Below are 25,117 nucleotides of genomic sequence, written 5' to 3'. Positions count from 1 at the left end.
GGAGGTGTGATATCAATCTACAGTGTAGGGCACAAGAACCTGAGTTAGTGGGCCTCAGAGTCTTCCCATTTTTTTCCCCCAACCAGAGCAGTTCTCTTGTATGTAGTAAGTATCTGCACAATACTTTGTTAAAGAAAGGGTTCCTCATCTAAATTTGAATATCAGTAGTCTACAAAAATGGTGCTTTGATGAAATCTTATGTCATCAGAGGGCAGACTTCAGGGAACCATGAATCCAGAATAGAAATAGGGAATAGATGTTCCATTTTTTTTTTTTAAAAATTTTAATTATTTATTTATTTATTTTTTAGATGTTCCATTTTATGTGAAATTTTACTTAATATGTTCAGAGAGGAAAGTACAAAAACAAGTATATTGTAATTAAGATATTAATATTCATGTGCAGAGGAATTTGGTAAACATGCAATATTGTTAAAGATTCTAGTTTAATAAATATAAAAAAGTAAAATCATGCCACATGAGTTTTTCATTCAGGATAATCCAAGTTATGATAATTTCATTTTATCAAAAAAGGATAATTAGAACTATAAACTTCATTTTATAAATAATAAGCACTTATAATAGAGTTAGTGTACAAAATTATGATCTTAAAAAATCTGAAAACATACAAAATTGATTCAAAATGTCAGACAATTAACCTTTATTTAATGTTTACTTATTTGGAGCTCATTCACTCATTTACTTTTTCAATATATTACTTACTTTTCTAATATGTATTTACTGAAGATTGATGGAAATATAGAAAACTTTCCTGGTCCCTGTCCTTGAGAAAACCCATCTAGTGAGAAAAAACTTAAGAAACAAATGTCTTATAGCAAATGAGTTACAGAAATAACGTGTTGGACATTCTGAAATGGAATGATGACTGAGGGCTGGCACAGGGGGAGCAAGCTTCATGGTAGCAGAGAGGCTTGAGCTGACACTCACAGGAAGTGCAGGGCTTAGTCATTGGGGTGGAAAGCAAAGAGGGATCGCTGTGACCAAGGCGAAGAGTGTGAATACCTTTCACAAGAGGTTGAAGGTTTGCCCAGGAAAATGATGGGGAGAATTGATTGAAGAAGGTTGGGGTAAAGGGACCTGATGTTTGAAACCAGAGTTCTCAACCACATTACGGTGATATTAGGACGACAATGCGTATTCCCATTAAGGGGGCCTCTTGCAATCTCTGAAAGAGATGCTCCCCTCCTGTCTCAGTATGTTTGGCCTGTTAGAACAGAATACCATGGGCCAGGTGAGTTATAAAAGAGACATTTATTTCTCACAGTTCTGGGAGCTGAGAAGTCTGAGATCAAGGCACTAGCAGATTTGGTGTCTGGTGAGAGGCTGTTTCATGGTTCACACATGGCAGTCTGGTCACTATATCCTCACACAGCAGAGGTAGGGAGGCATGGAGAGTTCAGTGGGGTCTCTTTTATAAGACTAGAAGTCTCATGCATGAGGGCTCCGCCCCATGACCTAATCACTTCCCAATGGCTCATTTCTGAAAACCATCAGATTGAGGGTTAGGATATCAACATTTGAATCTGGGGGACCCACACATTCAATTTATAGTACCTTACACCCTGAGCTTCTGGTTTTCCCTTTCCCTGTTTGCCCAGGTGAGAATATATGTACCGGCTGGTAAGTGTTACACACGTGAATCTTAGGGGTTTGAGGATAAGGGGGCTGCTCTAGGGAACAGGAAGTCCGTGAGGGCTTTTGAACAGCTGGGTAATAGGAGCAAAGAAGAGAGAACTGGCTGGTGGAATGTTAGATTTGATGGGAGAGGCTGGAGGTAAGGAAATGTCAAGTGTTGCCTGCAATTGTCTAAGAATTGAGGCAGAAAAAAATAAGACTTGGTACCTGAATGTTTGATGGCAGGGAAGGTGGAAGCCAGAAAAAAGTAGAGTGGACCGGGCGTCTGTATTAGCATTACTCCATTTTTAAGGTATTGTTTCTATTTTACAGAAAGTAAAATCTGGAGATATTTAATACAAATCCAAGTAATACAGGATTTAGGTGGGCAGGTTAGGTTCTGAATTCAAGTCTGTTTGACCTTAAATTCTGTTTTAACATGTTGCGATTTTAATTTTGGGTTTCTAAGAGACTAAAAGAGAAAGGTATGAATGAATGGGGCTAGTTTTAGGGATAATATTAGTTTGTTTTTGAGGTTTCCTATGCTAGGTTGTTCAGGAACCATCTAGAAAAGTAGCATTTGGCCTTAGAGAGTGGTGGGGCATTAACTGGACAGAAGAGAGAGAGGACCAAGTTTTTACTAACAACAATATTTCCAGGTTAGAATGAAATGGATCAGGAATGGAAAAAGTTAAGGAAAGAGGAGAAAGTTGTAAGGAGAAACAGGAAGTGTAGCATCACCAAAACGGGGAAAACAAAAACAAAAACAAAAACAAAAAACACTTGTATGGAGGATAAGACTGTCGAAGCAGTTGAGTACTGCAGATGTCAAAGAGGCAGGCCTGGACTTGGCAATTAGGACCCCGTTGGGGTCAGCGGTTTCAGAAGAGGATTTACACAGGGGCCAGTGTGCAATGAATTAGAAAACAAGAAGGAAACGTTAGGGAAACAGATCACCTACTAAAGTCTGTAGAGCCTCCATTTGAGGTCTTGAGTGAAATTAGTGCATGGTATCTAGAAGAAGGAGCAAGGTCTAGAGAAGGTTTTTTTATAGGGCAAACTGGGGGCATCTTTATACTTTGATAAGGAAAGGAAGAAAGGGTTGAAAGGGTAGAAGAATTGAAATGCAAGTGAAGGAAGGAAAATGACTGTCTTTAAAAAAAAATCAAGTTTTTAATTTGAAGATTCTCAGCTTTTTGGCTAAGATCAAGTGAAGTTTTTAATGTGAAGAACAATTACAATAGTAAATGACATGTATAATCAACCACTAAAAAGTTATATAGAATAAGTTAAAAGTCCTGCTGAAGCCCTCAAATCTACAAACCTGTCTCCTACTCTACCTTCCTGTTAATAGTTTGGCACAAATGTTTTCCAACTTTTTATTTATTTATTTATTTATTTATTTATTCATTCATTCATTCATTCATTCATAGAGACACACACACACACACACACACACACAGAGAGAGAGAGAGAGAGAGAGAGGCAGAGACACAGGCAGAGGGAGAAGCAGGCTCCGTGCAGAGAGCCTGACGTGGGACTCGATCCAGGGTCTCCAGGATCACGCCCTGGGCTGCAGGCTGGAAACCGCTGCGCCACTGGGGCTGCCCTTTTTCTTTTATTTAAATAAGCATTCTTTCCACTCCTTTGCACATGGATCCAATTTCTTTAAAAAATAAGATAAAATGATGTCATATATATTTTTTCAAATTGCTTCTTTTTAACAAAGATTTTATTTATTTATTTGAGATAGAATGAGAGAGTGAGCACGAGCAGGGGGCAGAGGGAGACCGAGAAGCAGGCTCCCTGATGAGCAAGGAGCCCGACGTGGGGCTTGATCCCAGGACCCCAGGACCCCAGGGATCATGACCGGATCCAAAGGCAGACACTTAACCACCGAGCCACCTAGATGCCCCTAAATTGCTTCTTTCAGTATATGGATCATGAAGATTTTCCTAAGTCAATTCACACACATCAAATATATCTCATGATTTTTAACAGGTGCATAGTGTTCTTTGGTTTGGCCAGATCAAAATTTACATAGAAATTCCTTCACTTATGCATCCTTCTTGGTACCTTAATTCTAAAAAGGAGATTGGTGGGTGTGTTGGGCAGAATGATAGCCCCTGAAGGTCTCTTCACTCTCCACCTCTGGAACCTAAGAATGTTACCGGATATGGCACAAGGTGCTTTGCAGATATGACTATTGACTTAGTATAACTGGATATTGAAGTGAGAAGATTATCCTGGATTATCTCAGGGGGCGCTAAATATAATCACAAATGTCCTTATAAAGAGGAAGGGACAGGGAGAGTTTGACAGAAGAAGGGCGTGTGATGATAGAAGCAGAGAGATAGAGGATGCTATGCCGCTGGCTTTGAAGGGCCAAGAAGGAGCTATGAGCCCAAGAAAACAGATTTTCCCCTGAAGCCTGCAGAAGAAACCAGTCTTGCTGACACCTTAATTTTGGCCCCATAAGACTAATTTCAAATTTCTGGCCTCGGAACTATAAAAGATAAATTTTTTGTTGGTTTAAGCTACCAAATCTGTCCTGATGTAGTATGACCTCCTCTGACCTTGGTGACATCTGCAAAGACCTTATTTCCAAATGAGGTCACATAAATAAATATGTACTGGAGGTCAGACCTTGAACATGACCTCTTTGAGGTCATGACCTCTTTGAGGAACACCATTCAACCCACACACCTGTTTGTTTTTTGTTTTTTTTAAAGTCAACCGGTTTTAGGTTTGGTTTCTGGGAACTTGCCAGAAATTAGGCAATGCTGGAATTGTCATTGCCTCACTCAGAACATTCTTGCTGGACTTGGGATTTCAGGAAATCCCAGAGGCAGGTGGGAGGGAGCATGGGTGGGTGTTTAGAGGGTAAGGAATATGCACAGGCAATGTGTCACTTTTATAGAGTCATGAGCAGCAGGAAACACGTTTTTTGCACATGCAGATATACACGGTGAGTGCTGCCTATCATCCTGGAAGACCCGTCAAGGAAAGTAGCAAAGCAGGGGGGAGGCCGGCGGGGGGTGGGGGTGGGGCTACTGCAAAGCTCTTGTAGGTATTCAGGTGTAATAAGCCGTCATATGCACGATGCCTGGCGTACACCTGTGGCCCTGTAGCGGCACGGAGACGGTGGGCGCTAGGCCTCGGGATGGGGCTCCTCCCCCGAGCCCACAGCGTTGCAGAGCCGCAGCAACGGCTTCACGAAGGTCCTTTGTCCCAGGTGTCACTTGCAAAAGCTGGCCGACGGCAGGTACTGGGTAAACTCAACGCTAATTAGAAAACAGTGGGAGAAAGGGCTCGTGCATCCGTGAGATCCCAGCAGCAGCAGCAACAGTCCCGGGACCACGTTCCCGCCGCGCTTCCCCCCACCTTTCCCGCTGCACCCCTGCCGGAAAGGCGGAGCCTGCGCAAACGCGTTTGCCCGATTCCAAAATGGCGGCCGCGGCGCCCACAGCGCGCGCACGGCGCAGGTCCGGAAGTGACGCAACCTCGCGCGGCAGCGCGCCCTTACCCGTGGGGAGAGTTTCCGCCATTTTTGAAAATCGGGAAGGCCCGGGGCCCGGCGGAGTGGCCGCTGCCATGGCGGCCTTTGCGGTGGAAGCCCAGGCGCCCGCGCCGGGTGAGTGTGGGCTGCTGCTCTTCGCCGGCGGCCCCGCAGCCCGCGCCCGAGCCCCCGGAGCCGTCAGGCCCTTTGCTAGTTCGCGTGGCGGCGACGAGCCCCTGTCGGCCCCCAAGCTCCCAGCTGTCCCCGAGCTCTGCGCCGGGAGGGCGGCCCCGGGCGGCTGGGCGCTGGCTGCGGGGCGGGCGGGACGGCTGGCGGCGGCGGACCCGCGCTCCGGCGGCGCCTCCCTGGGCCTCCCCCCGGGGCCGGCGCGGCGCGGGGCGGGGCGGGGCGGGCGGGGGGCGCGGGGGGCTGGGCGGCGGGGGGAGGCTCGGGGGTGCAGGGGCGGGGGGGGCAGGGGCGCGGGGAGTGCAGGGGGCGGGGGGCGCGTCCACGTGGGCGGGCGGCGCCCTGGAGGCGCGGACTGCTCCTCCCCCTCCCCTCCCCCTGGCTCCTCCTCTCCCCGCTTCCCCCTCCCCCTTCCCCTCCTCCCCCTCCCCCCTCGCGGCTCCCCCCTCCCTCCTCTCCCCTTCCGGCTCCCCCGTTCCCCGCTCCCCCCTCCCCCTCCCCTCTCCGGGCTCCAGGCTCCCCCCCCACCCCCCACTTGGCTTTTAGTTCCTGCAGGATGGGTGGCCTGCCTTCTCTCCAGGCTTTTTTGCAAAAGGAAGCTGTTATTGATGGGAACTGGAGCTGCGCGACCTTTGACCTTTAACCCATTGTTGGTAGCCACGGAGATGCTGGCTTTTGGATTTTGTCCCTGTCCAGCCCCGTTTTCCCGCCTTTATCTTAGGGCAGTGACTTTTCGTCGGAGGTTTGTATCTCGCATCAGCCAAAGCCCTGGTGAAAGTGTTTTGTCGTTGGGAAAACAGAAAAACAAAACAAAAAAGTAAACAAACAAACAATCCCGACTTATCAAGTGACCAGGATGTCCACTTCCTTGACTTCCTTTTTCGTTGGTGCCTTTGGGCACTTGGGAGAACCGTGCGCGTGTTTAGAGCAGAGTGCTGTCTGCTGTCCTAGAGACGCCTTGGAAAACGAGGCTACGGCATTCTCAAAGAGCAAACACCAGGTGTGTTTGTACGATGATTTTTTTTTGTTGTTGTTTTTTGGAACTTAAAAAGTGTTTAGTGCTTGCCATGCTTTGTGCAAAATGCTTCTTTCAAAGAATAACTTGCAGTGTATTCATACGTGCATGACGTTCGTGCCGCTGCTCTGCTACCTGTACACTTATGCACACAGATGTTGGTCTAGGGACTTCTGTATGTTTTTGAGAACGGAAGACCGTCCCTTTCCAGTTCCAAAGTTTTCGACTTAGCAGAACATTTTGGAGTCCGTGCCTCTTGGGCCTGCGAATGTGAATGAACTTGTTCCTGTTTATCGCCTGCTTAGCAGTCTGACATTGGCTTACACTGATTGCTCAGGTCCACCTAGTGCAGGGATCCCAGGTAAAAGAGTAAATGACTTCCCAGCACCAATACGGTCTTAAAACTTAAGGGTTTCTTCGGCAAATGGTGCCAGCTGAGTAGGACGGAGGACTCAGCATCTTAGGTGTACAGACCACGAAATGGAGTTTAAGACCCGCAGGATCCGTTGTTCCAGCTCCCGGAGTGGAATGTAGGCTGAAGAGTGGTTTGTAGCAGGCGCATTAAGACCCTCTGTGCCCTCCACTCTGGTGCTTTCTGTGTGTCACAATGTAGATCAGAACTTTTATGGACTTGGTTCTTAAAATTGCCATCTGGTCTTTGGTTTGGTTTGTTTTTTGTGGGGACGGGAGAATGAGGTAGTTGGTTGGTCGTACCTAAAACTTTGTGTTTACTGCCACAGGTCTCTCAGGGTCTGTTCAGAATATTCTTTTGTTTAGACTTTTGGTGCCTATGATCTTTGGAAATATGTAATAGTAACATAGTAAGTAATATGGCACTTTAAAATAACTACAATGTAGTTATAGTTTTTCACACCTTATTTCAGCATTTGCTTTTTTTCCTGGATTGCTTTGCCTTTTTCCTCTTTTATACACTTGCATTGGCAACGCTAATATCTGTGTCTCCGTTAATGAGGAAGGATAAATAATAGACAGCATTTGGATAGCAAGAAACAGATTTTTGAGGCTGCGTAGAGGTCAAGGATAGTTAACCATTATAGATGATACATCAAACGTTTGACCTTTCTGAGTGCCCTGAGTTACATTCAGCCTTGTCACAAAGTTGAAAATTTAAATTATCTTAAGCAGAAATTGCAAGCTCTACATTTACATTTTAGTGACTCAGTTTTTGCTATTCTAGGATACCCTTAGAATAATAATAATAGCTAATGTTTGTTGAGCACTTACTGTATATTAGGTACTGGGTCAGTGCTTTCTTGGCTGCAATCCTAAGCAAAGCTCTGTGACTGGGCGCTTTGTGCCCATTTTGCCGAGAGACTTGAACCCGGGTCTCTGACTCCAGGACCCATGTTTTCCTTACTGTGCTGTTTTGCTGTGAAATTAGAGTACGTTATAGCCTCCTTATCTTCATAATGGGAATAATGCCCTGTAAATTGTGAAAATTAATTTTGAATTCATGATTGTGAAGTATCGGCTCTCTTTAAATTGGTTTTATGTTGGGGAGACTTTTGTTGAGTATTCCTAACTTTAAAATGATTTTAAAAAATGATCCAAAAAATAAACATTCCAAATTTTTCAATATATTTCTTAGTTGGGATGCTAATCATTACTGTTATTTCATATACATGCAATGATGAGTGTGCATGAGTTTACTCTTATTACAAAAATTTTTACCGTTTTTGTTTATGGGAAAGAAAAAAATGGTACATATGGCAAGCTGAACCTATTATGTTTGATATGCTAAGACTTTGTGTCAAGCACCTTGCACTTGTTTTGGTTGTTACATAGTAGAAGCTGACCCAGAAATGGAAAGATGATATTCTGATTATAGTAAGAATTTTTTTAAGATCCAAAAATTTTCCATTTATACATAAATGTTGATTCTTAAATCTGTAAAATAATGTAAACAGAACAACTGTCAGATTAATATTATTAAAAATGCTTTCACATTTTTATAGACATTTTTATTGTTTTTTTAAGTAATAAATTCAACTATGCTTCTGTAATATGTAAGTTTTGATTAAATTCTCAAAATTATTTATGCTAGATTCCTACATCTTTTAGGTATTGTAACATTAAAGTCCTTTTATCTTTTGATTCATTTAGGATCTGAACCAATGATGCTAGGGTCACCGACATCTCCGAAGCCAGGGGTTAATGCCCAGTTCTTACCTGGATTTTTAATGGGGGATTTGCCAGCTCCAGTAACTCCACAACCTCGATCAATCAGTGGCCCGTCGGTAGGAGTAATGGAAATGAGATCACCTTTACTTGCAGGTAGGTAAACTGCTTAAAATAATTTCATAGTACTATTAATTAATATGTGTATTAGAGTTTTAAAAAAGAGTAATTCACCCTTTTCAACACATTATCAATTAAAAAAAAAGCAGTGCCTCTATTTTTAATTTTTAGACTCTTGGAGTACAGGTATATGTAGTATATGCTATTTTAATTCCAAGAACCATACATTAAAACTATGTGTATTGCATTCCATCCAATTTAGGATGTCCTTGGTTATAAACTCACTGTTATCTTAAGTAGCACCAAGAAAGAAAAGCACTAAACATGATACAGTGCCAAGATCCCATATTTTATAAATTGTCCATATCAGAGATGTTAAAGTGTGGAGGACTGGGGAAGAAATATTGTCATATAACTTCAACTGAATAACTTAATGCATTTAAATAACATATAATAGCAAACATTCAGTCAAAATAACTAACTTTTTTTTATTGAAATATAATCAACCTACAGTGCTATATTAGTTTCAGTGTACAATGTATTGACTTGACAATTCTGTGTTACTCAGTGCTCACCATGGAAGGTGTAGTCCCCAGCTGTCACCATACATTATTACAGTACTATTGACTATATTCCCTATGCTGTACTTTTCATCTCCATGGCTTGCTTATTTTATAACTAGCACCTTGTACCTCATAATCCCCTTTATTTTGCCCATTCTCCCACTTATCTTCCCTCTGGCCATCACCAGTTCATTCTGTATATCCGAGAGTCTGGTTTGTTTTGTTATTTTAGTTGGTTTTCTAGATTCCTCATACACGTGAAATCATGGTATTTGTCTTTCTCTGTCTGACTTCTTTCACTTAGCACAGTACCTTCTAGGACTTTATAGATGAATGAATAAAGAATGTGTAGGACATGTACACAATGGACTATTAGCTATAAAAAAGATGAGACCTTGCCATTTGTTACAATCAGAAGTGTAATTTGAAATTTGTAGATATGAGTTCTATTTCTAGCCATAGTGAATTAAGAGTTTCACCTTGTTTAATGAAAGGACTTACTCTACAAACTATGGGGCAGTTTTTTACAGAGTTTGCAATTATCAGCACAAAATATTAAAGATAAGTGAAGTTTTGACTACGAGAAGTAAAAATTAGCTGCAAAAATGATTGAATTCCAAATGTGAGCTACAATCCTTTTAAGGGATTAAATGGAAAACTTCTTAATTTGATTGTTTTTAAAGTATTACTTGGTTTAAAGTGGTTTATTATTTTAAGATTGATCAGGGAGGGTAAAATTATAGTTGATATAATTGACTTAACATTATTCTGGATAGCTTTTGTTTTCTATACAGTTGACCTTCAGACAATGCAGGGGTTAGAAGTCTGACCCCCTGGACACTTGAAAAATTCTTATATAATTTTGACTCCCCAAAAACTTAACTACAAATAGCCTACTATTGACTGGAAGCCTTACTGGTAACATAAATTAGTTGTCTGACACATACTTTGTATGTTATATATGTTATAAACTATCCAGTAAAGTAAAGCTAAAGAGAAGAAAATTTTATTAAGAAAATTATAAGGGGCACCTGGGTGGCTCAGTGGTTGAGCATCTGCCTTCAGCTCAGGGCATGATCCTGGAGTCCCGGGATCGAGTCCCACATCCGGCTCCCCATGGGGAGCCTGCTTCTCCCTCTGCCTGTGTCTCTGCCTCTCTCTCTCTCTGTGTCTCTCATGAATAAATAAGTAAAACCTTTTTTTAAAAAAAGAAAATCATAAGGAAGATGGGGCACCTGTGTGGCTCAGTTGGTTGGCCGCTGACTCTTACTTTCTGCTCAATCATGATCTCACGGTCCTAGGATTGAGCGCCACATTGGGCTCCGTGCTCAGTGGGGAGTCTGCTTGAAGATTCTCTCTCTCTCCCTTCTGCCCCTTGTCCTGCTTGTACGCTCTTTCGCTCTCTATCTCTAAAATAAATTAATCTTTAAAAAATATCATAAGGATGGGGCGCCTTTGTGGTTCAGTCGGTTAAGCGTCTGCCTTTGGCTCAGGTCATGATCCTGGGTTCCTGGGATCGAGTCCTGCATCAGTCTCCCTGCTCACTGGGGAGTCTGCTTCTTCCTCTCCCTTTGCCCCTCGCCCTCTGCTCCTGCTCTGTTCTTGCTTTCTCGCTCTCAAAATTTTTTTTTTAAAATCATAAAATAGATTTATAGTACCGTACTGTAAAAAATCTGTGTATAGGTGGACCTGTACAGTTCATACTTGTGTCATTCAAGGGTCAAATGTATATTTCAAGTGTGTTTTTATTGTAGCTACTATATATTAAGTACATATGAGCCAGGCAATATGCTAAGCATTTTATATGTTACTTTAATTCTTTTGTCAATCATAAGGGATAGATAGTAATATCCCTGATTTTCAAAATAGGAAACTGAGGCTAAATGCAATAAAGAATTGCTTAAGTCTACGTGTTAATAAGTGACAGAGCAGATCAGTCTTGTTTTATGGCCTGCGCTCCAAATAGCCTAGGCTATACTATTTAAGTCCAGAGGATAAGTCATAACAGAGAATCTGGACTGTTTTACTATTTGGCATTGCTGGTTCTCTGACTTATAAAGACATCTTTATGTCCCCAAGAGTTGATTCTTTTCTTATATGTTTATTATGTACTTAAATATGCTTATGTTGTGTGAAACATGAATGATACCTGTTTAATTTTGACAGTCAATTTCCACATTAGGGGATTATATTGATTCAAGTTTTATACAAGCTGGAACTGTTTACCTACTATCAAGGGAAAAATAGGATTAAGTTTTGTGTTGAAATGTTAAGGATTTTGTAGAGAAAGCAAAAACGACATGTATTTGTTAAAAACTAAAATTTCTGTTTTCTTATTCTGAAACCTTTCATTAACATGGAGTCTGAATCACCAGCATTGGCATAACTGGGAATTTGTTAGAAATTCACAATCTCAGGCTTCACTTCACATGTTCTGAATCAGAATCTTTGACAGGATTCCCAGGTGATTTTTAAGTGTATTGAAATTTGAGAAGCCCTAGGAAACAAGAGTTTAAATCAACATACTAAGAATATAAATGAAAAAGAATCTTATTAGGAAGGTGGAAGAAAAGAAAAAAGAAAGGTGGAAAATTTCTTTGATTTCTCATCTGACTGTATTTTTTTTATACATTGTAGGTGGATCACCACCACAACCAGTTGTACCAGCTCATAAAGATAAAAGTGGAGCTCCACCAGTTAGAAGTATTTATGATGATATTTCCAGCCCAGGACTTGGATCAACACCTTTAACTTCAAGAAGACAGGTGACATACATTCATGTATATGACCCACAATAATTTCTTGTTTTTTTATGTGGATGCACAGTGAAGATCAGTGTTTTACTGAGGTTTGCTTTAGTGGAACTGTGTTGTACAGGATAAGCATTAAGGACATTTATCATAGGATCTACTTCGATTGTGTTTATTTTATTTTATCTTATTTTTTTTTAAGATTGTATTTATTCATCAGAGACACACACACACACACACACAGAGAGAGAGAGAGAGAGAGAGAGAGAGAGAGAGGCAGAGAGAGAGAAGCAGGCTCCATGCAGGTAGCCTGATGTGGGACTCGATCCCGGGTCTCCAGGATCAGGCCCTGGGCTGAAGGCGGCGCTAAACTGCTGAGCCACCCAGGCTGCCCCTCGATTGTGTTTATCATGAAATGTACTTAATGTAATAGAACACCAGATTATTTTCTCATATCAGTAATTCTGTGGTTTTATAGGTTCTGGTTTATTTCAGTTGCTCCTCATGGTGAATTTTCAAAGCAGCTCTTATGAGCTTAATTTTATCATTGAGGAAACTAGGACACAGAAAGCTTAGGTAATTTTTAAGATTAAGGCAACTAGTGTAGTGGAGCTACGGTTTAAACCCAGGCAGTCTTCAGTCTAGAGCCAGCGTTTGTAACCGCCATGCTGCACTAACACTACTGTGGTTAGTTGAAAGGTAGTATGGGTTTTTCTTTATAGGCAACGAAGTTTAGTTCGCCTATATAGTCGCAAGTTTTCTGTCACTTTTGTGCTTAGCAGGACTTAAAACTGTGTGTCAGTTAAACTGATAAGTTCTTTGAATAAAGACATTTTTTCTGTTTAGTTTGGGAAAATGTACCATACTAGGTCTACTTTTTTTTTTTTTTTTTTTTTTTTTTAGGCCTACTTGTTAAAGCAAACGTAATACATTGGGTCGAACACATTACCTCTCTTTCCAACACTTTTATAACTGCTATACTCTCAGGCACAGTAGCCACTGGCCAACTGTGGCTATTGACATTTGAAATGTGGCTCTTCCTCTACTAAACTGAGATATACTTAAGTGTTAAATACACACCCAGGACGCCTGGGTGGCTCAGCAGTTGGGCGTCTGCCTTCGGCTCAGGGCGTGATCTCAGAGTCTGGGATCGAGTCCCACATTGGGCTCCCTGCATCGTTTCTCCCTCTGCCTGTGTCTCTGCCCCTTTCTCTGTGTCTCTGGTGAATAAATAAAAACTTAAAAAATACACACCAGATTTTGAAGACTTAGAAAGAAAGTGAACTACCTCATTTGCTTTTTTTGTTGATTACATATTGAAAATGATAATAATTTGTTTGTACTAGATTAAATAAACTACTTGTTTTTATTTTCTTAATGTGTCTACTATGAAATTTAAAATTCCTTATATTGTTTGTGTTATATTTGGACAGTGGCATTCTAACAAATCAGAATATTTTGGCCTGGGATATTTTTCTAAAGACTGACAAGTATATATGTTGTTTAGTTTGGTATGAGAACCACTGGCTTATAAATTCATGCTAGTTTTCATTACTTCTCTGATGATCAATGAAAACAAAGGTAGTTTACAGTTACTGGTGTGTTCAAAATATTTAAAAGTCTTCTGTCATAATTTGTAGAGAATGTTTTTGACTTAAAAGTTGGTAAGAATATTAGTAAAGCCTAAACTAGTTTTGCCCCCTGAGGCCTCTTTCTAATCATGAAAGAAACTGGCATTAAGAATTGAACAATATGGGGCAGCCCGGGTGGCGCAGCGGTTTTGCGCCGCCTGCAGCCCAGGGTGTGATCCTGGAGACCCAGGATCGAGTCCCACATCGGGCTCCTTACGTGGAACCTGCTTCTCCCTCTGCCTGTGTCTCTGCCTCTCTCTCTGTGTGTGTCTCTCATGAATAAATAAATAAAATCTTAAAAAAAAAAAGAATTGAGCAATATAATGTATTTTGTATCTCTCTTAACATAATTTCAACATTTTGTTCTGGTTGCTAGATAATAGCCAAATTTTAGATTTCCTTTTTTTTTTTTTTAATTTTTTAATTTTTTTTTTTTTTTTTTTTTTTTTATTTATGATAGTCACAGAGAGAGAGAGGCAGAGACACAGGCAGAGGGAGAAGCAGGCTCCATGCACCGGGAGCCCGACGTGGGACTCGATCCCAGATCTCCAGGATCGTGCCCCGGGCCAAAGGCAGGCGCCAAACCGCTGCGCCACCCAGGGATCCCAAATTTTAGATTTCCTTAATTGAGGACGTTGCAGAAAAAAATCTATATATTTATTTCTAGAGAAAGAGTCTGTTCTTATTCTTGATTAGATATTGTTGTCTTTGTTTATAGAAGGACTTCTAACTGTTTAATCTTTAGTTTTCTCACATTTAAAGGGATTCGTGTGGATAATTTTCTTGCTCTATAACTTTCTACTTGTAGAGGCAGAGATATGCTGTCTTTTATTATGTAGATTGATTTGACTATTTTTTTCATGGTTTGTAAATATCTGTTTACAAATAGGCCTGTCATCTTTCTATTTTTTCTGTGTGAGCTTGGTGATCTGAAGAACCACGTGCTCTCCGTTATTTCAAATACCGTGTACGTTAGGGATTAAAACCTAATAGCAAGTTACTTTCTACTAAAAATAGTGTCTTTCGGGATCCCTGGGTGGCGCAGCGGTTTGGCGCCTGCCTTTGGCCCAGGGCGCGATCCTGGAGACCCGGGATCGAATCCCACATCGGGCTCCCGGTGCATGGAGCCCACTTTTCCCTTTGCCTATGTCTCTGCCTCTCTCTCTCTCTCTCTCTCTCTGTGACTATCATAAATAAATAAAAAAAAAAAAGTGTCTTTCTCTGATGTGTCTTATTTAATTTGTTTTTTTAAAGATTTTATTTATTTATTTATTCATGAGAGACACAGCGAGAGAGAGGCAGAGACACAGGCAGAGGGAGAAGCAGGCTCCATGCAGGGAACCCGATGTGGGACTTGATCCCAGGACTCTAGGATCACGCCCTTGGCTGAAGGTGGCACTAAACCGCTGAGCCACCCGGGCTGCCCCATGATGTGTTTTATTTTAAAGAATATGCTAAAGGGTCCAGCATATTTTAGATTAATACTGCTCAGTGGGAAAAGTTGGAGTACTCTTAGATTGTGAACTAATTAGAAGCCTCTGTAGTACCTCCCGGCATGCAGTTGTCTAATGAATGAAACCTTCCAACACTCACTGCGTTTACATTATGGTTAGAAGTTAGAACTTTGTGTTTTTACTTTAACATTCTATTCTGTTTTCATGTAGCCAAACATTTCAGTGATGCAGAGTCCTCTTGTTGGAGTTATGACAACTACTCCTACTCCTGGAGCAGGTAAACAATGCTATTTAACATTAAAGACTAATCTTGATAATTGCCAAAGTTTTTTCTTTTACGTTTCAAACTTGGAGACTTTCTCAAATGTTAGTAACTTCATTTGGGCAGGAAATACTTTGTATATTGAGGTTTTTCCCTGATTTTATCGGTAGGATGTGATATTCTCAAAATATTGAGTTTTTGAAAAAATACATACTTTAAAAAAATTATTTATTGAAAAAAATTATTTATTGGAGAGTGCACATGTGAGTGGCGGAGAGGGATAGAGGAAAAGGGAGAGAGAGAATCTCAAGCCGACTCCTTGCTGAGCATGTAGCCTGTCCCAGGTCTCAATACCACGACCCTGAGATCATGACCTAAACCAAAATCAAGAGTTGGCCACCCAGGCGCCCCCCAAAAATACATACTTAATAGTGTCTCCTGAGTTACTAAAACCTGTGATTTAAAAAGGGGGTATTGCAATTGGGAAGAAAAGGAATATAGAGACTGAGCAATAAAGGTGTTTTGAAAGAAGTTAATGCATACCTATAGATCTAAATGTCATTAACTACAAACATTCACTAATTATATGTAGTTTTTCTTTATTTTTTAATTTAATTTTATTATTTTTAAAATATTTTATTTATTCATGATAGACAGAGAGAGAGAGAGTGAGAGAGAGAGAGGCAGAGACACAGTCAGATGGAGAAGCAGGCTCTATGCCGGGAGCCTGACGTGGGACTCGATCCCGGGTCTCCAGGATTGTGCCCTGGGCCAAAGGCAGGTGCTAAACCGCCGAGCCACCCAGGGATCCTCTGTAGTTTTTCTTTAATGGTATTTTTATCACTATCAGCTTCATCATTAGCACACTATTCTTACATATTCATATCGCCTGTCACATGTTCGCTCAACAAATACATGAACACATAACCATGTACCAGACCCTGGGAAACTGAACAAAATAGATAACCCTTACCTCTGTGGAGCTTGCATTTATTTATAGAATTTACATTTATGAATAAAATAATTAAATTACAAAGTTTGTTAGAAAAGGGCTTATGGTTTTTTTTTTTTTTTTAGGGCTTATGATTTTAAGTAAGGTAGTATATTAGTTTTCTGTTGTTGCCATAATAAATTACCACGATTTTAAAAATGGCTTAAAAAGCAGATCTAGAGGTGAGAAGTCTGAAATGGATCTCAGTGGGCTGAAATCAAGGCATTGGTAGAGAGCTGTGTTTAGATTTTGGAGGCTTTGGGGGACAATCTGTTCACTTGCCTTTTCCATCTTCTAGAGACCTCACACGTTTCTTTGCTTGTGATCGCCTTCCTCATCTTCAAAACTGGCAGCTTTGCGTCTCTGGTCATTTCTTCTGTAACCACATCTCTGTCCCCCTCTTAAATTCCCTTGTGAGTACATTGGACTCTACTGGATAATCTGGGATAATCTCCTTATTTTAAGGTCAGCTGATTAGCAGCCTTAACTCCATCTGCAATCTTAATTCTCCTTTCCCATGTAACATGACTTCTTCCCAGGTTCTGGGACTAAGAACATGAACATCTCTGGGGACAATTACTCTGCTTCCTGTAGAAGGGTAGAGGAAAAGTAACATTTGTTCAGAAACTTGAACTAAGTAAGGGAAGTAGGGAAAGTGTTCTAAAAAGAGGAAATAGCAAGTACAAAGGCACTGAAGTGGGAGTGTGTCTGGGGTGTTCAAGGAGACTAGTGTGAAATGGTGTGAGTGAGGGGTAAAACAGGAAATGAGGTCAGAATGATAACGGGGGACCCTTAGTACGGGGACTTGTATGTCATTATATCAACTGATCTTTACCCAGAAAAGGTGGAAAACAAATAGGATGAAACTGCTGCTGTAGTGATTGTAGACTTTGGGGTGAGGGGTGGGGTAAAGGCTACTACTGCGTTAATCCAAATGAGGGACAAAGCAGAGTAGGAAAGGAGAAAACGAGGAATAGCAACAAGATGGAACCAAAGAAGCAATAGCAAGACAATAGATTTAAAATGAACCAAATCGGGCACCTGGGTGGCTCAGTGGTTGAGCATCTGCCTTTGGCTCAGGGAGTGATCCTGGAGTCCCGGGATCAAGTCCCACGTCCGGCTCCCCATGGGGAGCCTGCTTCTCCCTCTGCCCGTGTCTCTGCATCTGTCTCTGTGTCTCTCATGAATAAATAAAGTCTTAAAAATAAGGATGTAAATAAATAAATAAAATGAACCAAATCTACAATTGTTATAAAATGAAATGTACTGAACACTCCAGCAAAAGGCAGAGATGATCAGAATGGGTAACAAAAGCAATATCCAATGACAAGTTAGATCTTTTGATCTTCCAGGCAGTTTCAAGCAGTCTGAATTTTCATTAGGCAGTGTCCTCTTAGTCCCTTTTATTTTATTTTTCTTTTTAAAGATTTTATTTATTCATTCATGAGAGACATGGAGGCACAGATTACTTTTTAAGTAATCTCTGTACCCGGTGAAGGGTGCAAAACTGCGAGATCAAGAGTCTCCTGCTCTACCAATTGAGGCAGCCAGGTGCTCTCCTCTTTTTTTTTTTTTTTTTTAAGATTTTAAACAAAACAAATTTATTACGGTTTCTACAGATCAGATGTCTGGGCACAGATTGTTTCTTTGCTTTAGAGCTCAGGTGTTAGCAGGGCTGTATTCTGTTCTTGAGGTTCTGGGGTGAATCCACTTCCACGCTCATTCAGGTTGTTGGCTGAATTTGCTTCCACGTGAAAGTAGGAGTGAGATCCCTGTTTCTTTGCTAGCTGTGGCCTCGGGGTGTTTCTCAGCTTCTAGAGGCTGCTCTTATTCTTTGGCCTTGTGGCTCCCTTTCAATCTTCAAAGACAACTATAGCAGATCAACATCTTTTTTATACTTTGAGTCTCTCTGACCTCCTCCTTCTGTTGTATTTCTGATATATCTGGCCTTTGCTATTAAGGGCTCATTTGATTACTCTGGGTCCCCTGGAATAACCCAGGGTAATTCCTTATTTTAAGGTCTAGCTAATTAATAACCTTAATTCTTTTGCAAAGTCCCATCTCAGCAGTACCTGGATTAGTGTTTGAATTACCAGTCAAATCAGGGGACAGAAACTTTGAGGAGGTATCTTTAGATTTCTGTTTGCCATCTTAATCGTAGTGAAAATTGTAGATTTGTTACTTCCGTTTCAGTTACATATGTTTGGTGGAATGTTCTGGGGGAATTAGTTCAGGTTTTAATCTTAATCTGATCATAGAAATAGGTAGATGACAGTGTTGTTATTTGACTAGTTGCTGAGTCAGTTATTGAGTTAGTAAATGATTCCAGGGACATTGAAAATGCAAAAACACATACTGTTAAGTAGAGTATTTTATTCTTTAAAGGGTCTTTTAATGTTTGAAGAGCAAACATAGTAGTCTTACTGTTGTCAAGTGAAAGAGCATATAATTAAAGTTAATTAGACATCCTTTGTAATTTTTTTCTAATAGTTTAACTTCTAGGAGGTTCTTGTATTTTTAGAAATTATATGTGAAAATACAAGAACCATGGTAGGAGGAAAATACATGTATCATAAATTGGCCACTGGGAGCCACTGCTGCTTCTACTTTGAGGTTAAAGAATTTATGTATACAAAGTCTAAATGGAGTAGAAGTGGAAAAAAAGTGGTTTTGAAAATATGTGATGGGCCTGAGGATCTATCATACATGGTCAGTAATAGGCAAGAATTGGGAAAAGGAGTTGACTTGAGAAAATTGAAGGGAAACACAAATTTTTTACTTAGAGCTATTTTTTAAGCTCCTATAGTGTTAAATAAATGGAAACTTCTGTATATAATTTGTAATTTTTAACTTCTGAGATTGGCAGCTTTTGTAAAGCAATGTCATGGGACTTGATGATGTGACTTATTTTATGCTTAGGTCTTTGTTTCCAATAAGGAGTTTGTTTTTATTTCATAGCTGATGTTAAAATCTTTTGAAAAATCTTATTTCTGATGCAGGGAAATCCTGACAAAGTGGAAACTCTATAGAGAATTTCAGAAACACTTTTCAACCATGGGATATTATTGCCCTGAATATATGTTTGCCCTATTTCCCCATCCTTACTCTTCAGTTTTCTTCTGCTGCTATTTAAATGTTCCTCTGCTTTTTACACTCTTTTAAATTTTTTCTTAAATTTTTTTTGGGAAGTTCTTTCCCATATCTATCAGTTGTCTTCTCAGATGGTTACCAGTTTTATCTATCTACAATTTGAATGTGAGAGCCCTTATTTTAGCATATGGTTAACAGAGTAAGTATGATATGCAGACTGTAGCACTTCTGACTGCTTTTGTTGATGCTAGAGACTCCGAGTTCTGATAGTGTTCCCAGAAGGGAAAGGAAAGGGCTAGTTTATCTGTGAGGGACTTTTTACTGAAAAGGGTTATAGGGTTAGTAGCTCCTTGTATGTGCTCCTGTATGGCGCCTTATGCTCAGCTCCTGTCTTTCTCCATTACTGGATTATGAACTCCTTCAGGACAGAAATCCCCCCCCCCTTTTTTTCCCTCATTATTTACCCATCACAGAGCTGGTTATAAAGGGACCTCAGTAAATTTTGTTGACTGAATGGATTGATGGATGTAAGTTGTAGTGAGTTGAATGGTGGCCACAAAATGACATGTCTATGTCCTAGTCCCCAGAATCTCTATGGTTAAAACAAGTAGTTAAGATCATGAGAGGAGGAGCTCCCAAGGAAAGCTAGGGAGTTAAGGAGAGAGAAAGATGGGGAGAAGATAATCCTGGTAATTACCTCACTAGTCCTGAATCCAATTATTAGTGTCCTGAACATTCAGGAGAGAGATTTGACACAGACCTGAGAGACCTGCAGAGGATAAGATGATGTGAGGACTGAGGTAAAGATTAGAGTATTGGCACTAAGAGCCAGTCAACACCAAGACATGCCAGCAGTAACCAGAAGGTAAGAGAGGCAAGCAGTGGGTTTTCTCTTCGTGCCTTTGGCATACATTTGACCCTTTTGAAAATTTGATTTATGTTGGACTTCTGGCCTCCAGAATGGTGAAAGAATAAATTTCTGTTGTTTTAAGCCACCCAGTATGTGGTAATTTGTTACAGGAGACACAGCCGATATATATGTCATGTTTTGAGGCAGTGACATCCCAGTGCCAAAAAAAGTATTGGAATATTTGTGTGCAACTTGGCATGACATAGTTTTTTTTAAAAAAAATAATTTAGTAAACAATAACCTTATTCTAGATTGCATTAATTTCAGATGCTGCTAAAACAAATTATTGCAGATTTATGGTGTGAAACAACTCAAATTTATTAAGATTCTAGAAGTCAGAAGTATAAAATATGTCTAAAATCAAGGCATTTTTTAGGCCTATATTCTTTTCTGGGGGTTCTAGGGGTAAATCTTTTTTTTTTTGTCTCTCTCTTCCGGCTTCTAGAGTTGTCCATATTCCTTGGTTCATGGTTCCCTACCATCTGTGAAACCTGTACTAGCCACTTGGGCCTTTCTTATATCATTCTTTTCCTTCCCCATATATGGAACCTTGTGATTATGTGGACCTACTAGGTTAATCCAGAACAGTCTTCTCATTTAAAATCAGATGATTAGCAGTCTTAATTTCATCTACATCCCTTATTTCTTTTTATCATGTAATATTATGTACTCAGTTTCTGGATATTAGGACCTAGGCATCTTTGGGAGACCATTTTTTCCCTACCATATTTTTTAAAAACTAGTCACCAAAATTTATATAATCTCATGCCGGACTAACCATAGGATCATGGTGTGGTATCTAGTTTTGGTGGGGATAATATTTTACATTTTTAGTCAAAATCATAAAAGGAGATAGTTTTAGAAAATCAATGAAATGTAGCATTCTTTAGCTTTATTCCTCCAGAACCAAAAGTGTAGCATTCTTTAGCTTTATTCCTCCAGAACCAATCAGTCCAGATCTTAGAGCTATTCCTTTTGGAATTTACCTCCATTTATCTAATTGAGATGGTGTATTAGTTTCCTATTGGTGCTGTAACAAATAACCACAAATTTAGTGGCTTAAAATAACTCAGATTTATTTTCAAACAGTTCTAGAAGTCAGAAGTCCAGAAAGGCTAGAGTCAAAGTGTTCATAGGGCCGGTTTCTTCTGGAAGTTCTAGGGAGAAAGAATCCTTTTCTTTTTTTTTTTTTTTCCTGGTTTCTAGCTGTATTCTTTGGTTTGTGGCCCCTTTCATCTTCAAAGTGTATCTCCAATCTGTTTCCATCATCACATCCCCTCTGTAGTTAAAATCTCCCTCCTTCCTTTTGTAAGGGCACTAGTGGATATATTGGGGGCCTATCTGAATAATCTTGGATAATCTCCCCATTTCAAGATTGTTAATCACATCTGCAGAAGAGTCCCTTTTGCCATATTAGGTAAATATTCACAGGCTGCAGGTATTGAGATATAGTCATGTTGGAGGTCCATTACTCAGTGAACCATATATGATTATGTATGTTAACTGATTTTCAGTTTTCAGTATTGGTAATTTATCTTAAGGCAATTGGAGATAATCTGTCTTACTCCCATCCCCCACATTATCTGAATATAAGTATGTCAGACTTTACTCCTTTTGTCAGTGTTTCTGACTATATAAACACTTTTATGCTGAACCAAATAGTATAATTTATCCTTTCTCTAAAATTTGTATTTCTCATTAAGTTAATAATTGTTTTTCTTCTATTTGATTTTCTCTGTGCCATCTGCTACCTTTATTTTAAGCAAATGTTGTTGCTAAGATACATATCTATCTTTTAAAAAATGCTCAAAGACCGTTTCAAATACTGTTTTGTTTTGCTTTAAACTGAGACCTTCTCTCTCTTAGCCTCTCTTTTGGCGGTTTGCTGTTTCAGCATGGTATACAGCTATCATCCTAGAACTTGCCTTAGCAAGTTTCTAGACTTGAGCTATTTTTCCTAGATGATAATGCTTTCTTCTTTCTTAGTTTATTTGCTCATTTTGGTGAGGAACATATTTGAGTGGCGTTCTAAGAAAGCTTGTGTAGGAAATGAAATTTAAGACCTCATATCTGAAATGCTTTTTTTTTTTTTCCCCTGTCTTCACATTGGATTCTGATTTGGCTGGGTGTAGTATTTTAGTTCAGAATTTTGGAGGCATCATTCCATTGTCTACAAGCTTCTAGTGTTTCGTGGAAGTCACTTGTGATGATTTCTTAGGCTTTTGTATGTTTCGAAAAATTTAAGATCGCTCTATGGTTAGTACACTCAATTTCACAACTGTGCTTTGATGTGGGATTTTTTCATTTGTTTTCCTGGGGAATTGATTTATAGATCCTTTAAATCAAAGCACTTAACCTACAGTTCTAGGAAGTTTCCCTGTATTTGTTTGGTAATTATTCTTCTGTTTTTTTTTTTGTTTGTTTGTTTGTTTCCTGTTTCTGGAATTCCCTTTGTGAGCACTGAAGAGATTTCTTCTACTTTTTCTCTCTTATGGGGTCTTTTATGTATGTATTCTACTTGGTGGGACATGTCTTCAGTCTCAGTTTCCAACTCTTGTAATAATTTTTTATTTTCCCATTTTTAATTTTTATTCTCTAAATGTACTTTAAAACATAGTATCCTTTTCTTGTTTTATGGGTAAGATATCTTACCAGTGAGATTAATGTTGGTGTGTTATTCCTCTTCATACTATTTCCTTCTGGTTCTTACTTTTTTTCTCCTTTCTCTTTTTTAAGTGTTCTTTCTTTCTTGGTGGGGGCATATTTAGTTCAATGAGACACTAAAACTACTTAGAATCTGTGTATGTGGATCAACATTGGCTGGAAAGTGGAAATTGATGTTTTGTCTCTTACTGGGCTTTACTGTAAGAGGAATGGACAGCTAGATTTTTGTTGGGAAAATCTCTGATTTCAGTTTATGTAGGTCTCTTTTTCTTTGAATTAAAATTTTCCCAAAGAAGAGTTCTTTACATTCAGCCTTTATGTCTAAGTAGGTATTCTGAATATAGAAAAGGGAGAAGTCTCCTTTTCAATATGCAAGACTTTCACTTTATCCGTTTCTGTATAGTTCTCTACTGTGGTTGGACTCACTGGATCCTGAGCCAGTTAGGTTCCTTTTTCCTCGGATACTAACTAAATTCTTGGTCTCTTAGGGGTGGAGTGGCTGAAGGGTGGTCATCTGGTTACTTAAGATGAAGAAAGGCCTGCCATCTCATTCCTTATTATATACACCTTAAAAAATTTTTTTCCTTGATTTCAGCCAGCATCTTCTTTCACACCTTCCACAGTTCCCATGTTCTCAAAACCTGAGACTTCCTAGAATGACTATCATTGGGGTGTCTGAGAGGGCTTAGAGATCAATACAGGTATTCACTATGTTTGGGTATTGTTATATCCATTGTTCAATGTACTCTTGGAGTACAATGAGTTTATTAATCAGAAAAGTCTGAAGAAACATTCAGATTAATATGCCAGGATTTAGATGCCAGTTGCAAATTTGGAGGTCCCCAAAGTTGTCCGCAACTTCAGACCAAGTGGCTACAAATACAGGGATTTCCCAAACCTACTCTAAGGTTTGATAATTCACTGGAAAGATTCAGAACCCCTTGAAAGTGCTTAAAGTTATAGTTTTATTGTAGCAAAACAGTATAAATTAGAGCCAAAGATGCATAGGGTGACGTCTAAGAGAGTTCCAAACACGAAGCTTCCATGATGTGTTACTCTCCCAGCATTGATATATGGTGCTTATACATGCAATATTGCCAATCAGGGAAGCTCACTGAAGTCTTCATGTCCATAGTTTTTATTGGAGTCTCTTTACGTAAAGATGATGACCTAGTGGCTAAAATCAGTTTCCAGTCCCTTCCTCTGCTGAGAGGTGGGATGACAGCATGTGGCTCAAAGCTCCAACCGGAATCACTTGGTTGGTCTTTATGTTGTGACCTGCCCCCACCGTGAGCCACCTTGTTAGCATAAACTGTCAAGTGCACTTGTGGGACAAGCCATGAATAACACAAATACTCCTGTCTCCCTGGGAATTCCTAGGGTTTTGAGGTTACCTCCTGAGAACCTGAACAAAGGGACCTTTCTTTGGGCTGAGACTAAATTCTTTACTATACCTTGTGCTACATTGTTTCATGGTAAGAAAGGAACAACACTACCAGGAACCTCTATTTCCCACCTTTCATATGCCATGCATCTGTTTAAAATTTACCACTCTCTTTTTTTTTCATTTATGTTAGTGGCCTATTTTGAATAATTGAATCTGTTCTTTAATTGAAGACATTTCATAAAGAGTAATAAGGTCTTTTGCCCTCTGCTTTAATTTGATCTTATGAAGAGTGTTTGAATAGTGATTTACCAAGGGAGACACATTACAGTCCAATTTGATGTGGTTTGATAGGTGTACTTTATTTTCATTTTACAGAGCTTAGCATGTGGGTACCAGAAGTCTGATTGAAAGGAAGTAAAATCAGTGGAGCAATTAAACATTAACAAGGTGGGGGGCAATTATGCTAAAGTTATGTAAATAGTTTTAGATTATGTATAAGTAATTATGTTTTTCAGAGTAGTTGACGGGGCAAAAATTAGATTGCTTATTCGTTTGAGACTTAATTTTGATTTGTTTTATTTTTAAAGGTCATAATGGTTGTCTCATTTTGAGCCTTCATTTAATTTCTTGCTTGAAGGTTATTACATGATGTAGCATAAGTAAATTGAAACTTTTTTAATGGCAATATACAACATAAAAAATTGGAATTGGCTTCAGATTTTATACTAAAATACTATTTACTAACTTTTGTATGTTAAAGGCGTGTCTTTGTAGTAAAAACTAAATTTATTTAAAGGTATCTTTTGTGTGCTTTTGCTTATT

At 39.6% G+C, this 25,117-nt stretch overlaps 1 protein-coding gene across 2 annotated transcripts in view; it reads left to right on the top strand.

Annotated features, from left to right (window-relative positions):
• The first annotated feature begins 5,154 nt into the window (after nt 1-5,154).
• The window catches only part of NUP35 (nucleoporin 35), a 35,239-nt gene continuing 15,276 nt past the window's right edge, over nt 5,155-25,117 (top strand). The window contains exons 1-5 of one of the 2 annotated variants that reach the window (XM_055308293.1): nt 5,203-5,268; nt 6,041-6,319; nt 8,459-8,629; nt 11,794-11,921; nt 15,202-15,268. In XM_055308293.1, coding sequence (XP_055164268.1) covers nt 8,470-8,629; nt 11,794-11,921; nt 15,202-15,268 — 355 coding nt within the window. In that variant the 5' untranslated portion in view covers nt 5,203-5,268; nt 6,041-6,319; nt 8,459-8,469. Of the gene's footprint in view, nt 5,269-6,040; nt 6,320-8,458; nt 8,630-11,793; nt 11,922-15,201; nt 15,269-25,117 lie in introns of both variants that reach the window. The other variant, XM_055308292.1, reaches the window with a different exon arrangement.

The sequence above is a fragment of the Nyctereutes procyonoides genome, unplaced genomic scaffold (assembly GCF_905146905.1).
Source record: "Nyctereutes procyonoides isolate TBG_1078 unplaced genomic scaffold, NYPRO_anot_genome, whole genome shotgun sequence".
NCBI lineage: Eukaryota > Metazoa > Chordata > Mammalia > Carnivora > Canidae > Nyctereutes > Nyctereutes procyonoides.
The sequence above is the reverse complement of the archived record's forward strand: the minus strand, read 5'-3'. Positions and strand labels throughout refer to the sequence as shown.